The sequence below is a fragment of the Hydra vulgaris genome, chromosome 01 (genome assembly GCF_038396675.1).
Source record: "Hydra vulgaris chromosome 01, alternate assembly HydraT2T_AEP".
NCBI lineage: Eukaryota > Metazoa > Cnidaria > Hydrozoa > Anthoathecata > Hydridae > Hydra > Hydra vulgaris.
Genome location: NC_088920.1, coordinates 43990664 through 44007500, shown reverse-complemented (window position 1 = coordinate 44007500; position 16837 = coordinate 43990664). Strand labels below are relative to the sequence as shown.

The 16837-nt window shown below is 25.0% G+C and overlaps 1 protein-coding gene across 2 annotated transcripts in view; it reads right to left on the bottom strand.

Moving 5' to 3' along the window:
- The window catches only part of LOC101236066 (hemicentin-1), a 166173-nt gene that overhangs the window by 119611 nt on the left and 29725 nt on the right, over window positions 1-16837 (bottom strand). For both annotated transcript variants that reach the window (XM_065788290.1, XM_065788291.1), the window contains exons 4-11: window positions 16045-16356; window positions 15387-15660; window positions 14144-14398; window positions 12417-12665; window positions 8829-9077; window positions 8325-8597; window positions 2722-2973; window positions 2296-2547 (exon numbers count right to left, since the gene is read on the bottom strand). In XM_065788290.1, the coding sequence (XP_065644362.1) occupies window positions 2296-2547; window positions 2722-2973; window positions 8325-8597; window positions 8829-9077; window positions 12417-12665; window positions 14144-14398; window positions 15387-15660; window positions 16045-16356 (2116 nt within the window). The remainder of the gene's footprint in view (window positions 1-2295; window positions 2548-2721; window positions 2974-8324; window positions 8598-8828; window positions 9078-12416; window positions 12666-14143; window positions 14399-15386; window positions 15661-16044; window positions 16357-16837) is intronic.

Genomic DNA, 16837 nt, shown 5'->3' with positions numbered 1-16837 from the left:
TATAATAAATGTTTTCAAAATCATGCAATTTATGTTTTAACATTAAATAGAAATAAGGTTTTTGAAGTTATTTTTTAAGAAATATTAAACCAATACAATACTCCTTCTGCAGGAAAATTGAAAAAACTTTTTCATAAATCAAAAATTTTAAGATTCTCCACTCCCTATAGTGAACCAATGCTATGGAACCATTTTACAAACCCAAGTTGTAAACTTGGAGAAATCAATATGATTCAAAAATTCAAACACAACATAATTGAAATTTGTCATATCAACTGATAGGACAAACTTGAATTAAATAACATATAACTGTCTTGTTAAGGTTTGAACATCTTCTTTGGCAGTTTCATCTTGACTAGCTTCTTTTGTAATTTTTTCAAGTTTGAATTTATTCATCCAGTTAGTTCAAATTTTTTGACCATTGATCTTAAGCTGACTTGCTATTGATATGTTCACTCTACAAAACCCTTTGATACTTTTCTGTTATAGTGGAGTTCAAATGGATCCCAACAGTATTTTTGAAGCACTTCATAACCAGAAATGTAGGTCTTTCCATGGTGAAAACATATAATTTGGTTGAAAAATCTTATCTATTGAATCTTACTCTTTTCAGTATTAAAATAAGTAAAATGAAATCTCAAATACAAACCTTTATAAAAATTTCTACATACACAAAACCTTGTGAGTTTTTTTAAACAAAACCTTGTGAGGTTCTTAAATTATAAGATACTAAAATACTGAAATGCAGAAAATACTGCGCAGATTAAAATTTTAACACAAACTTTAACGCAATAGAAATATTATACACTCAAATATTAACCATGTGTAAACTATTTCATTATAATTAAATTATATGCATAAATTTAAAATAATACATTTTCCAAAAACATACCAAATAAATTGAATTAAGACACTGAATATATCGTTTAGGGGAAAACTGATTTCATTCAGAGGAAAATTTAAAATATTTACGAGTCATAGGGCTACAATCATGGCATAAGATAGAGTATGGGTCTTTATATATTTTTTAATGATTGCAGTAAAAAGTTATTTAACTGCTTATGGTACTTTCTATGCCTGCGAAGTGAATATAATTTATCATATTTAAAATAAAAGTGATATTTTAACAGGCTGCTGCAAATGTTAAATAAACTTTTAATGCATAATTTTTAACAACAGGTGGTTACCCAAAGTACACAAAGTAACAAAAAATGGCACTGTCTGTCTGTAGGTATTGAACTGTAGCACATTTAATTTTCCAAAATTTTCTCTAATATTCAATATTATTTATATATGTAATTATTGTATTATTGTATATATGAATTATTATAATATTGTATTATTGTATATATGTATTTTTATATTATTTATTATATATATTATAATATTATTATAATATTGATGTACAATAATTAAAATATTGTTTATAAAACCAAAAATAGATTATTTAGGTAAAAGACAATTATTTTGAAAAATTTCAGGTAATCACTCTTTTTACTTACAAATTAATGTCAAAAATCAAGAAAAATCTAATGTAGGCTCAAGATTTTTTCCTAACTCAATTTTTTCCAATTATGGTCAATATTGATTCAATCATAATTTTTGAACAGTTCAGTCAATCAAACTGAAATTTTAGAATTGTGTTTTTTTCATAACAACTGTGGATGGTCAAAATTTGGAGCAAATTAGGGGGTGGTACCCTGGGGACTATTAGGTGATTTGATATGGAAGACTCAAATATATATGCACACACTATCATGTAAATATATTTACATAGGTATATGATTTGTGTGCAAACACAAAATTTACAATTCCCTTCTGAATTACAAATCCTAAAAAGAATGGCAACTAAACTAATATTAATATAAATAGAAACAGTTAAATAAAGCTCATAGTCGTGTTTCTTTAGTTCAATTTATAAAAGATAAGATTGTACAAAATTCTTGTTTCAGTCAAATATTTTGTTTAGACTTAAAAAATCTTTTTTTCTATCAAGACAAATTCTATAAAACAAATACTCTGACAAAAAAAAGTTTTTATTTGATCCTTGATTTTTATTGGAATTGGTCCTTTGGTCAAATGAGATATCTAAAAAAAACTACCACAATACCTAATTTAAAATTTAAAAAAAAGAAGCAATTTTTAATCGTTTAAAAAATGATTTCCACACAAATAACCTTTAAATTTATTTTTGTTTAAATAGCGTTTATTTTTAAACTGGGAAAAAACTGGAAATCACAAAAACCTTATAACCTTATAATTATTTAGCTGAGTATTTTTTAAAAAAAAGCTTACACATAATATCTAAATATAATTCATTGGAACTCTTTTCACCAGCTTTATTTTTTACAATACACTTGTAACTGCCTGAATCACTCCTTTTAACTTTGAGGAAAATTTTATCAGAAGTATCGTTAAGATACTGCCCATTTTTTAACCAAATTGTCGATATAGGTTGCATACCATCCACTTCACAAAACATGTATATTGTTTCTCCTTCACTAACTGTTTGATTACTTGATAACAATAGATGTGGTGTACTTATATCTAAAAATACTAAGGTTATTATAACAGATTTCAAAACAAATTGTCAAAACCAATTCTTTGTAAATATTACTTCTTTAATATTATAATTATTAAATGATTACTGTGTAAGGATAAACTATTTCTCATGTACAAATCTTAAATGTGCGTAAAAACAATTTATATAAATCAACTTACAATGAACATCAAGAAACACACTTGTGGATGCTTTTAGGTTGCCATTATTGACATGACAGGTGTAACTTCCTGAAGTTGTTTTGTTTATACTTTCAAAATATAAATTGCTTTGATTATTTATTATGTCTCCATCTTTAGACCATTGATATAATAATACTTGGCTGCTTTCTGCATTACAATTTAATATAAGTTGAATACCATCTATTAATAAACTAAGGTTCTGCGATGATTCAATAAATGGTGGGTCAATATCTAACAATAAATAATTGTAAAATGTATTACATTAATAATGTAATACTAATAGTGTATTTGCTATTGTTATTATTAAATAACAATAGCAAATAAATAATAATATCAGCTACATTGGCTATGTCATGTTTATTATATACTAATACTATATATATATATATATATATATATATATATATATATATATATATATATATATATATATATATATATACAGAGGCGATTATACAAATAAAATGAAGGAGAGGGGGGGGGGAGAATCCTTAAAGTACTGACTTGTTACTTTAAAAAAAAAAAGGTCTTCAAAACTAAAATTCACCCAACTGAATTGTGTCAAATATCTAACTAGCTCCCATTTCCCCCAACCCACAGTGGAACAGAGTGTGTCAAAATACCAAAAAATCAAAATGGTGAAGACATGTTCATTAGAGGAAATATCTAGTTAAAAAAATATTAAATAATAATTTAAGCGTAATTTTATGCGGTTATTTACAAGTTAATTTGACATGTGTTCCAAAATGCTATTTTGCTTTTTTTATTTATCAACTTTCTTACGCTACTATTGTTTTAAATTAACTTTATTGACTTTCATTTTAAACTATATTAATTTAATTAAGAATGTTTTTTTTGCTCAAGCTTTTAAACATAATTTAATGTTAATGTAATTTTTAGTTCAGTTTTTATGTATCGAAAACAGACAGTTTTTGATAATTTTTTTGCTACTAACCTTTACTATTAGGTATCAGATAAACTATCCTCCAATATCCTTCAAACATTTGACTATGTAAATCTCATGCTAAATGTATGTAAATAGCCATGCATCATAAATATTTTGCAACTTTTTGCAATAAAAAAAGTTATAACAAAAGATTGGTCTTCGGTTAATGGTCCGTTGATGAGAAATACTGAACATGAAAAAAAGATATTTTGAACACAAAGAATACCTACAAAACCTTTCATTACTGTTATAATATATAAGTTTTGTAAATATAAATCTAAAAAAGTTATTTTATGACAAATACAAGCATTGAAAAGTAATATTTTTAATGTTTACACTGATAAAAGTCCATTAAAAATATTTCGTATTTTTCACCAAAATAATTAATTTTTTTATATTATATAATTACATTTTTATTACTTTATTTATGCATTTTATATATAAATGTAGCTATTCGAATAAAAAAAAACTACGAAAATAATTTTTGCCCAAAAAACTTGATTTTGTCCCACTGTGCAACCCTACCCCCCCCCCCCATACACACACATACACACCTTTCTAAAATTGCCTCTGAATATGTGTGTAACAATTATTTGTTTTAATAAAGTTTACAGAGCAGCGGAGACCCAAGGTAGTATCGCAGTTTAGTCATAATTTACTTTTCATTTAGAAAAAAATTTTTATAATGACGAATCAAATAAAAATAAGCTTTACTTAGGGCAGACATTTTTTTCAGCCATCTCTCTACATAACTCCGTAAAAAACAAGTCCTATACAAGATCAGTAATATTGAAAACAAGCCTAAAACTAAAAAACAGGGGTGTTATATTGAAAACAAGCCTAAAACTAAAAAACAGGGGTGTGTGGGGCTAGACTACCCCACACACCCCTGTTGAGAGGGACCAGCCAACTTAGGGACTCTTTTGCAAATTTAAAGACCTTTTTTAACAATAACTAGCCATAAAATTTGGAAAATTTAGGGGCTCTAATGACAGCATCCAACCCATTAACCACAGATAACTCAGGGTCAGTGTATAAAGGGTGGCAAGTGTGTGCATAGAGAGACACTATACCCTTGACTCCCCTATACCAGAAATTATGTAGGCAAACAAAGATCTAGTCAGAAAACTACTTTTTCTATTGGTTAGCTGGCGAATTATGAGCAACAATATACAGTATTTTTAATGTGCTCAGATAATTAGTCCTAATGAGCTGTCCTAATGGTCTGAAAAAAAATTATGTACTGAAACTAAATTAAAAAAAAATTAAATTTAGTTTCAGTACATTACTTCAGAAGGTGCTGTTGAAAAAGTAAAAAAAAAAAAAAAGTTAAAAACTAGAAAAAACTTAAAAATTTTATTTTTATTGATTAAAAGTCTTTTTTGCTATTTTTTTTTTTTTTTTTGCTTTAAATATAAAATTTGGCTGCATAGAAAAAATTAAAAAAAAAATTTCTTTTTTTAATGCATGTAAATTGAAAACAAACCATTTTATAAATGATTATACCAATTGCAATTAATCAAAACTTTTCAAGCAGGTTCTCTAAATAGTCACAGCTTTATTGCATAGCATCTAATATAACATAATATAACAATAAACAAACATGTTATATGCAAATGTAAAAAATCCACTTGCATAACGTTTTATAGAGGATATAAGAACACTTTTTAATAGTTACAAGTCTTTTTTGCTTAAACTGTTTTGTTTTGAATTTTTGTATTTATGTTATTGTATTTAAAAAAGTTGACAAGATAGAAAAAATACAAAGCATATTGTCTCATCAAAGCGAAAAACTTGAAACTTCAATTTTAGATTTGTCATGACTCCGCTCTCTTGATAATATCTGTTTGCTAAAATTATGCTTTCTTCTTAGTTCTGCCAAATGAATATCGTTAGGTACAAACGTTTATAAGAGTAAATGTCTTTAGCATAATATGATTTCATCAGCCATATATTAAACAATCCTGTATAATATATGTATTAGGGGCCATCCATGTATTATGTACGCAAAAATCTCCAGATTTGGACAGCCCCACACTTCCCCCTGTTGTACATTTTTATACCCCCGTCCCCCATGCAATGTACACTTGTTGATCTTACCATCCCCACCCCCACGGTGGTCTTACCTCCCACCCACCCCTATATAACATACTGTGGAACTTCCTATAGCACAAATCTGGGTCATATATCGTCACAGACTTCATTAAAATACCATCTATAAAAAAAAACCTGAAAGGTTCAAATAAATGCAGATAACACAGCACTGTTGTCATTAAAATTTAATATAATTTAAATTTTAAAAATTCTGATCTTTTAAAAATGTCACTTGGTTGCAGGAAAAAGAATTGATTATAAACGTCAACAAAAAAAGACTGAAGTAATACTTTTTAGAGATGATTTCAATGAAACAAAGGACATTAGGTTATTGTGGCAAATCTCCATCTGTTACAAGTACATGTTACTAAAATTTGTATTATACAAGCAAATATTATTAAAGTTATAATTATCTTGTTTTTTTACTTTACTATTGCATACTTTTAAAAGATCAAAAAACTATAAAAAAATTCTTTTATTCTGTGATTTATTAACTTTTTTTTTAGGTACATAATGCTTAACTACCAAATTTTTCTGACAATTATCGCTAGCAACTATTGAACTATTTTTTTTTGTTTAATTTACTTAAACATTTGCTCAATTTATTTTTTTAATATTTTATTTATTGCTTTCAAATATGATTTTAACAAGAGCTAAACATATTTTTGCTGTTTTCATTTTAAACTTTTTTGTTCCACACTTTTTGATCATATTTTCTGTAAAATCTCGTGCCTTTATATTTTTATCATTTTTATTTAAATTTTTTCTTTTAAAATGAATCAGGTGCTACTCAACTAAAATCTCCATTAATCACAATTTAAAAATAATTTTTATAATTGTGAAATTACCTCAGGAATCCAGAAAATGCCATACTCATGCCATTTATTTTAGTAACTTTTATAAACAGTTTTTAATTAACTCTTAAGTAACTTTTAAGCTAGTGTTATATTGATTAAAGAGTCTGAGTTGCACATCATACAAAAATACAGTTGTACATCTACAAAAATACAGTTCTTATTTTGTTATGCTTAAAACACACAAAGAAATAAAGTTTACAATTTTTTCTGTATGTTATGTATGTTTGGGTTAAATGACATTATCTAAGAAAGCGACTTTTTTACAAAATAAACTTATTAACAAAAAATAAAGATCAGAAAATCTAATTGGATTAGATTCAAATTTCATTGACTGTTGAATCTTTGAAATCTTTACAATCGCATTTCTTTGCACAGTGGCCTTGTTTGTTAAGGTTTGTGTTTCAGAGTTATAGAGTTAAGAGAGTGTTATAATCACAACTAAGTAGCCTCCTCGCCTGTAGTGGCTTTCTTGGCCTCAGGGAGGTGAATTAAAATTTGAAAAAAAAAATTTTTTAATGAAAAACTAATAGTAAAAAAAGTTTGAAAAATGTGTTTTATTTTTCCTTGCTAGATCCCAAATTCCTGCTAACTATCTTAAACATATCTGCATATCTGCATATCAAAAGGAAATGTCAAATATTTATGGTTGCAAACACATGTGTAAAGAATTAATCAATAAAAAGTTATCAAACTATTTACAAAAGCATTTAATCATCTCAACGATATTGAAAAAACAGCCAATCAAAAACAGCCAACAGATATCAAAAGAGCATTTATCTGTTAGATCAAACAAAATATGTAAAATTGTAAAAAATGCATAATAAATATAATTTACAAAAAGTTTCAATTTAAGAAAAAATCAGCGTATAGAATACGAAAAAATAGTGGTAAGTCATGATGAATGAAAAAATTTCCACATTTGATGACAGCAAATGATTGCAATTTTCCTGTTAACTATTAATAGAAATTGACAAACAAATCTAAGTAAATTTCACTAGATTTGGATTATTGCTCAACCTGATGTACCTTCTGGAAAAATATTTGAATTTGTTTTTAAGTATTTATTTACAGGAAGCTTTTTCTTTTAATACAAAAAAAGTTGTTTTTTTTTCAAAAAGCCATCTTATTCTTTTTTATAGTGTGAACAATTCGGCTAGAATGTAAAAAACATTCTTTTATTATCAGAAAAAAGATAAAATTCTACAAAAAAAAAAAAAAGCAATTTATAACTATTTTTTTTTACCTTAATCACTATACATAATACAATTAGATGTAACAATCAACAAATAATGCAAATATGAAATATTGGAAATATGAAATAAATATACCCACAGCATAGTTACCTGATACACTTCAATAATCACCCTTAAAATGTATCAAGCGTTACCAAGTACTCAGAACTTTGTCTGAGAGCAAAGTATTTAGTATCAAAATATTTATAATGGAATTTCCAGTTTGTATACAGTTTATAAAAGTTAAAAAATTGTTTACCCATATTAAATTTAGCTCACAGAAATTAAAATTTTGGAAATAATCTTCAAATATAAGTGATATGAGTAATATCACACCATCATAGATCATTTCTCATTAGCACCATTGCATCAAAGATGAATCACCATTACATTGCTGTTCAGTTGTTTTTAACAAAATCATTTCATACTTTAAAAATATTTTTAACAACTTACACTTGATCGGAATATCAACTGATTCAATTTTGTTATCACCATCACTAAACGATGCTGTGCATTTGCTAGAATTGCTATCTTTAAAGGATGAACTTTTCACAATATACTTAACACTTTCCCAGATATAAACTCCATAAAAAGTGATATTCCACTCATATGATATACTTCTAAAGGGTTGTTTTGGGCATGAAAAGTTTACATTTTGAATGTCATTTAAGACTGGATATGAGATATTACTTTTTTTAAACAAAGCAACAGATGCTTCTTCAAGCACTAAACAAATTTTCAAAAAATTATAAAAATATCTTTAAATAAATAAAGTACAATTAGGTATAAATAACAAGTTTTTATGAAAAATAAAATTACTTTACAAAAAAAATCTAAAATAAACAAATTTGTCAAACAAAATATTGACAAACAGTTTTAAGCTATTTTTTCTAAAAATTTATTAATAGTTTTCAGTTACTTTTTCTTAAAATTTTTATTAAAATTTATAATATTTACTTTGAAGAAATATTGATATATCTTGTTGGTTTTTATGAAGTGTGTTACAAACATGATCTGGGTAATACACACTTTTAATATTGGCATTTGCAAAATATACAACTGGGCTGGATGAATTTGTACTAATTTGTCTATTCCAAAGTAACAAAAGCTTCACCATGTCAATACTTGGCGTACAAGTCAAGGTAACATTGGCTTCATTGATATCAAAACTTTTGTGCATGATTTTTTGTAATAATGGTTTTATTTCTAAATAAAAAATTTATATATAATTATTTTTATATATATCTTTATATATATAAATATATAAATGCTTATTTAATGTGTAATACTCTATTCTTAAACTCCGTGAAAATTATTGCGAATTATTAAAAATTAGGTGAACTATTGAAGTAATTCCATTACCAATTTTTTGAAAGATGACATATATATACATATATATGGGCAATTCACAGCGGAAAATGAAAAAGTAGTCCAATTTTATTCTCTTTTTTGTCAACTTTTAGCAAATGAATAATGATGTAGACACATAAAAGTTTATTTAAAATATATCTTTAATACTAAAATTAATTTATTTAAGTTATTTTTATACCTCCGAAAGTTACAGTTTTTCTCATTGTCGCATGATAAAAAATGTATCACTGTAATATGTTATTCTAACCATGAAATTATTTGCATAACTGGAATTAAATTAGCGTGAAAATGGAGCTAACATGTTCAAATTGTTGTTGGTCAGATTTTATACTTTATAAAATATATACATTTTAAGAAAATAATGAATTAACTTTTGCAATTTTCATGCAATGTAAGTAAACAAAAACATGATAAGGTTTTATTTTTTATAAAATTTTGTTAAAAAACTTGAGTAATTTAATAATATAAGCGAAAGAATATTAAGTGTTACGTTTTTGCATTTAAAGTTTTGAATAACGATGCTTAGTTAGAGCACATTTTTATTTTAAATTTGTGTAATGTAAGTTAAAACTACAAACATTTACTAAAGTGCTGGCGCTTTTTCATTAACAAAATGAATTACGTCATTAAGTAATTATTATTTTGTTGACAAGGTTCTAACTGAAACTTTTTATATTAAGAAAATTTAGAAAAAATGTTTTCTACTATTTTTTAAAATTATTCATATTGCTTTTTATTTGTTTTCTTATTTTATTTGACATAAATACACATAAATAAATAAAAATAAAAACTATATAAATATTTTTATTTAAACATTTAAAAAAAAGATTTATTTGCTATTCTCCTAATATAGAATTCTTGGTTTGGAGCTACTAGAAATTCGTCGCCTAAAGCAAGATATGATCACATGTTACAAAATTCTGAACAATTTAATTTGCTTAAATAAATCAAGTTTCTTTTTAATTAACAACTATATTTAAACTCGAGGACATAACTTCAAATTACACAAACTAAAATGTAAACTCGATGTCTGTAAATATTCTTTCTCACTCAGGGTTGTTAATACGTGGAGTAACTTGCCATCTGACGTCGTGAACGCCAAAAATATCAAGATCTTCAAAATTAAAATTAATTCTATCGACTTCGAAAAATACTGTTTTGGCTAACTAGATTTTGTTTTATAACTGTTGTCTTATATATAATTGTAATATATATGTATATTTTGTAAAATATCTCGTATATGTGTTATGTGATTATAGGGCACGTTGTCAGAGTCCTTTATATTTTATGGACCTGCATGTCCTTTAGAACACGTATCACTGTTCTAATAAATTTTAATCTAATCTAATTTAATATAAAAAAAATCAGTTAGAATTTTTTTTGTTTTTGTTTTAGTAAAACAAATCGTTTGTAAATGCTATTATGGGTCATCCATAAAGCACATCACCCTGTATTTGTCAATTCTTAACCCCTTCCATCCTGTCACAAATGATCACATATACCTGAAACCTTCTCCCTCCTAAACTGTGATAGCAGTTTTTCATTGAAAATATTTTAAAAGATTTACATGTAAATATTTTGCAGCATTTTAAAAATTCAACCTAATGAAAATAAGTCAATACGCATAAACATAAGGAGTGTAAGTAAAAACTTCCACAAACCAAAAAATTTCTTATTTAAACGACACAAATAAGTATTAAAAAGTTGTAATACTAAAACAATTTTTCAAAGTTGCTCTTGGTCTCTCTTGGTCTTGTGGAAAAACTCATAAATGTGTTTAAAAATCACTCAGGCAGAGTGCCACCGGTTTTAAAAGCTCCTTTGTTAATTATTTTCTAATGAATGAGTTCTTTACATTTGCAATTGTTTTGTTACATAACTCTAACTCGAAATAATAGAAGTAAAAAATCCATGATAATAATAGCAGGGTAATGTAAGTGATGTAACATAAGTTAAATACATAGTATCAAAAAAACCAGTTTATTTTCCTTAGCTGGTCACCTCTGATAAAATTTTATATACTTCTTAAATTGGTATAGAATTCTGAACATCTTGCAAATATTTCTAATACAAACCGCTTTACTGATTCGCAGAAATCTGACCTAAAAGTTGAAGCAATTTTTTTACCTAGTTTTCAGTGTAACGTAAGTTAAGTGGCATTTTCAGTAATAAGTTTGCCCTCTTTTGACCAAACTCAAAACTTTTTAGCTTATTTTATTCTTTAGAATAAAAGCTTTCATACAAAATAGCTAAAAGTTTAATTTACAGTTTAAATAGGCAAATATTTGATAATGTTGTTGCACATGTAACATAAGTTAAAAATGTAATTGCTCATATATATATATATATATATATATATATATATATATATATATATATATATATATATATATATATAAAAATAAAGATATATCTTTATCTTTATATATTTATATTTTTTTGTATAGTTATCTTCTTTGTGTATAGTTATCGTTTTTAAAATTTAAAAATTTCCTTTTTAGAGCATGTATTTATTAAAATTTCAAAAAAAAATGATTTTATTAAAAAGTCTTTTTTTTTTGAGATGTTAATTTATATAACTTTAATGACACAAATAAATTGTGAATAGATTTTTGGTGCTTTTCTATTGCATGCTTATTCATATATGTTTTTAAACACAATTTTTAAAAATTTATTGTTAATTGATAAAAAAAAAATAATTTTAAATGAAAAAAATTAAAAAATTTGAGCTACTAACTTTCTAACTATTATAATTCAGTTTTTTAATTTAAAAAATTAAAGAACAAGGGAGATAAAGAGATTTTTTTAATACTTCATTTAAATTTTATTTTTAATAATAATTTTTTTTGAAAGTGTTTCAGGGTATAAATACAAATTATAAGATCAAAATATGATAGTTAAAGAAATATAATCGGTTAAAAAAACAACTATATGTAAAAAATATGATCAAACTTTTCACTTTAACTTAAAAAAAATATACCATTAAAATTTCAATGTTAAAGAAATATAATCTGTTAAAAGAACAACATGGAAAAAATTAGATCGAACTTTTTACTTTAACTTTATTGATTTTTACTTTTAAAATTAATGAATTATTTAACTTAATGAGTTATTAATTTAAATAATCAAATTTAAATTATCAGAAATAGAGCAAGAGAATTTTTAAATACAAACCAAGATATTGAGCCTTCGAAGCTATCCTACCATTCACACTTGAAGCAATGCATCGATAACTCCCTGCATGACTTAGTGTGGCTGCTGGTATGACTAAAACTGAAACTGTTCCTTCCTTAAGAAAAACCTCATCTTTATGCCAAGATATTACTGGTCTTGGATAAGATTTTATATCGCATGATAAAACAACAGATGCATTGACAGCGCTGGATGAGTAAGGTAGAATTGTCAATGTTGGAACTTCAGAAACTAAAAAAAAAACTTTATAAAATACTTTTTTAACATATAAATTTTTAAACATGGTGTTTAAATAAAAAAAAAATTCAACTATAATACCAAATACCCTTATAAAACAAGGGTATTTGTGTTTGTAATTACTAATACATAACATATAACTGTATACTTGTATTAATGAAGTCAACTTAATGTTATGCTTAATTTGTTAAAATATAATATATTGAAAAAAATTATTATATAAAACATAAAACACTGAAATGAAATTTTGTTGAAAGAATCTAATATATATTTACCCATGTCACTGATTCCCTGCTAGTGTAACGCTGATATAATGCTTATGTATTAATCATTTTATTTTAAAGCGCGTTAATTACTTTAAAAATATCATGCATCAAAACAAACTTACTTTTATTAAAACTTATTGAGTTACAATGTTGTGCAGTGCAGTGGTTAAACAAATCCTTTAGAGTTTTTTTATTATTATTTTTTTTTAATTATTTTTTATTATTTAACTTTATTTTTTATTATTTAATGTATATTAAATAATAAAAAATAAAGTTAAATAATAAAAAATAATATAAAAAAAGCAAGTATATGAGTATTAATAATATTAATATAATAAAATGTGGTTAATAAATAGTTAAATAATTCAGTTAATAAATAACTTAAATATAATAAAAGACACGGCGGCTAATAAATAAATAAGTAATTCAGTTAATAAATAACTTAAATATAATAAAAGACACGGCAGCTAATAAATAGTTAAGTAATTCAGTTTATAAATAACTTAAATGTACGTAACATTTCTTGCTTATAAAAAAGTTGTTATCATTATGCTCTTAATATGGTTTAGAAAAAAATTCTTTAATGAAATTTTTTAACTTAAAATATTTTATCTTTAAAATTTGTTTTAATTTAAGTTTTTAATTTTAATTCTTTTTCACTTATAAACACTCATTAGGCATGGATAATAAATAAGATTTATTTGTCTTTACCAGCTTCACTTCACTTCTCAAAATAAATATCATTTGCAAGTGTAAAAATTTTACTAAAAACGGGCACCATGGGCCCCCATAAATTTTCTAGTTTACAATATAAGTCAAAATAAATATGAACGCAATATTTAAATTGAACTAAAAACCAAAAAAACATTTTAAAATGTTTAAAATACTCAAAGTAAAAACAGTTATTAAATACAATAAGCTAAATTTAAATATAATTTTTTAAAATTTAAAACTTCTTTATCAAACATAAAAAACATACGTGTTTAACAACAACAGCAACAACAACAACAACAACAACAACAACAACAACAACAACAACAACAGCAACAACAACAACAGCAACAACAACAACAACAGCAACAACAACAACAACAACAACAACAACAACAACAACAATAACAACAACAAAATTAATGATAAAAATAATTTATAATAATAAATTAAAAAAATAGTTAAGTCTTCATCACAACAAAATATTTGACTTACAAATAACAGATATTGTAACTGAGTTGATAGAAGTCTGAACATCATTAAAATTGCTTATTTTGCATTGATAAACCCCTGCATCGTCCATTGAAAAATCCTTCACAAACATTGATTTCCCTTCCATTTCCAAAATCAATCCATCTTTGTACCACAAATATGAAACATTACTATTTTTTGAAATATGACAAAACAGTATAACTCGTTCACCAGTTTTAACATGCAAATTTCCTAATGCTAACACTGTAACTGTTATACCTAAAAACCAAATTAAAAAAAAAAGAAAAATTACTACTGAACTTAGAAATTTGGCAGCTTATTAGCAAAAAAACATAAAGTTAATTTTGTACATTAAAAATACAAAGCCCCTGAGCATATTGTATATTTTTAATTATCCATTATTCTAAGCTGTTACTTAAGTCTCTCAATTAAAAATTGTTCTAACAATGTTTATCCTTAAAATTTTATATACATAAGCATGGTATCTTAGATGCATGAGCAAGATATCTATGAGCATGGTATCTATGAGAATGGTATCTATGAGCATGGTATTTATGAGCATGGTATCTATGAGCATGGTATCTAGCACATAAAATTGTACTTTTTTTTTTAACTTAATAATACTAAAAGCTGATTTTTATTTTTTTAATTTTTGAGTTTTTTACACTAAAGAGTTGTAAATAAAAAAGAGAAACAGATTTTAAATTTATGGTAGTTCCTGGTGGAAGTGGGTTAAATCTTATTTAAAATTTGTTTTGGGGAACAAAAATAACTTTTGTAATTAATTTGATTGGTAAAAGTAAATACCAAGCAATAAGCAATTATTTTATAATTTTTTATAAAACATATGTAATGTGTTTTTATTTAGACTTTTTGTATATATCCTATTTACATTTATTTTTAACGTAATGAATCAAAATGAAACTTGCATATAGAAGCATAACGACTGAAAAAAAAACTGGTTTCCAGTCTTCTATATGCAAGTTAGAGCTTCTAGCCACTCATTTTATGCATTTTTTTAAATGTACAAAAAATTTAAACATAAAAATAAAAAATTTAAAAGTCAATGGAGAATGAAAAGGTTTCAAACATTAAACAAAAAAGTAAAAGTACTCGATGTTAAAAAAAACTATCAAATATTCTCTTTAAAATTTTACATCCACTCTAACATACATAATAACACTAAATAAATCTAATAACAATCAAAAAATAGTTAATACAATAAATAACTAAAAATAAATCTTACTTTTTAAATCAGTAATAGGAAACTTATCTTTTGTTATTTCAAACATCCAAACACCATTTTCACCTGTATTGCCTTTAATTTTATCTAAAGGATATGTATATGACTCATACCCATTAATTGAAATATTAAGTGATACTTCACAATCATTGCTGTCATCCAGTTTATATCCAACTTGAACATTTTTTAACAAATTTTGTAACAACATTTCATGGTATGAAAAACGAACAAAAGATCTGATTCCATCTGTTATTATTGCCACTTGAAATGTTGCACGCTAGATTAACAACAAGCATATAATATAGAACAACTTAAATTATTATTTAATGAAATGATTTGGTATTTTTTACACATATACAATATACAACAATTATATTTTGGCAATTTTCTGCAAGTAACTTTGGTATATACACACTATCTAGGTACTTCTAGGCTGAAAATCTTTGAGATTTTATGTCTTAACTTTCAAAAATTATACTATCCTATCTCTTTTATTATATAAAACTTCCTTGCTCTTTATTTTATAAATATAACTAAATTAATATATTTCATAAAATAATTAAAAATATCATTAACTTGGCTGCTGCATAAAACAAAGTTTATATAATTTAATCAAATAATTAAAAAAAATACTTTTTAAAGTAAAAAAAATGTACAAAACCTCATTTGCTCCCCAACCTCGTACATCAAACCAAGTTGCAATATATACTAATACAGCATCAAAGACATTTAAATGCATAAAATTTTGAACATCTTTATTAGCTCGTTCAAAAATATCTTTTGATGAAATTCCAAAGAGATGCAAAGCACTTTTTATGCTCCCAGATTTCTTTGCAAAACTTGCAGATGCTAGCGTAATATCGGAATAAAAGGGTGCTAAAACTGGATCGGATGTTGCAAACTCATCACCATATTTCCCAGCATCAAAAGGACAGTATTCTTCTCCTAAAGCAACAAGCCCATTTGTGCAAACCTTAAAAAGTAGATTTATTGTAAACAGGTAAAAGTTGTAGTTCAATAAATTTTTATAACAATAAATAAATTTTTTACAATAACAAATGAATAAATTTTTTACAACAATGAATGAACAAAAACTGGAGGAAAAAATTTTTTTATTAAATGCAACATTTTGAAAAAAATAACTGTTGGTTCTTTCTTAACAATCACTGTTGGGATAAAATAAACAAGACAAACTTTAGATACTTGTAAAAAACATGATAAATAACAAATGTAATTTAGACCCAAGTATTGAATAACTTTTAAACAGGTTACAACTGAGATTAGTTACAGCTGAGATTTATTAGATACAGCAGAAGTTACATTCTTAATAATTAGATAAAATCTTATATGAAATTGAATCCCCTAAAATAATGATGATGATGATGATGATGATGATGATGATGATGATGATGATGATGATGATGATGATGATGATGATGATGATGATGATGATG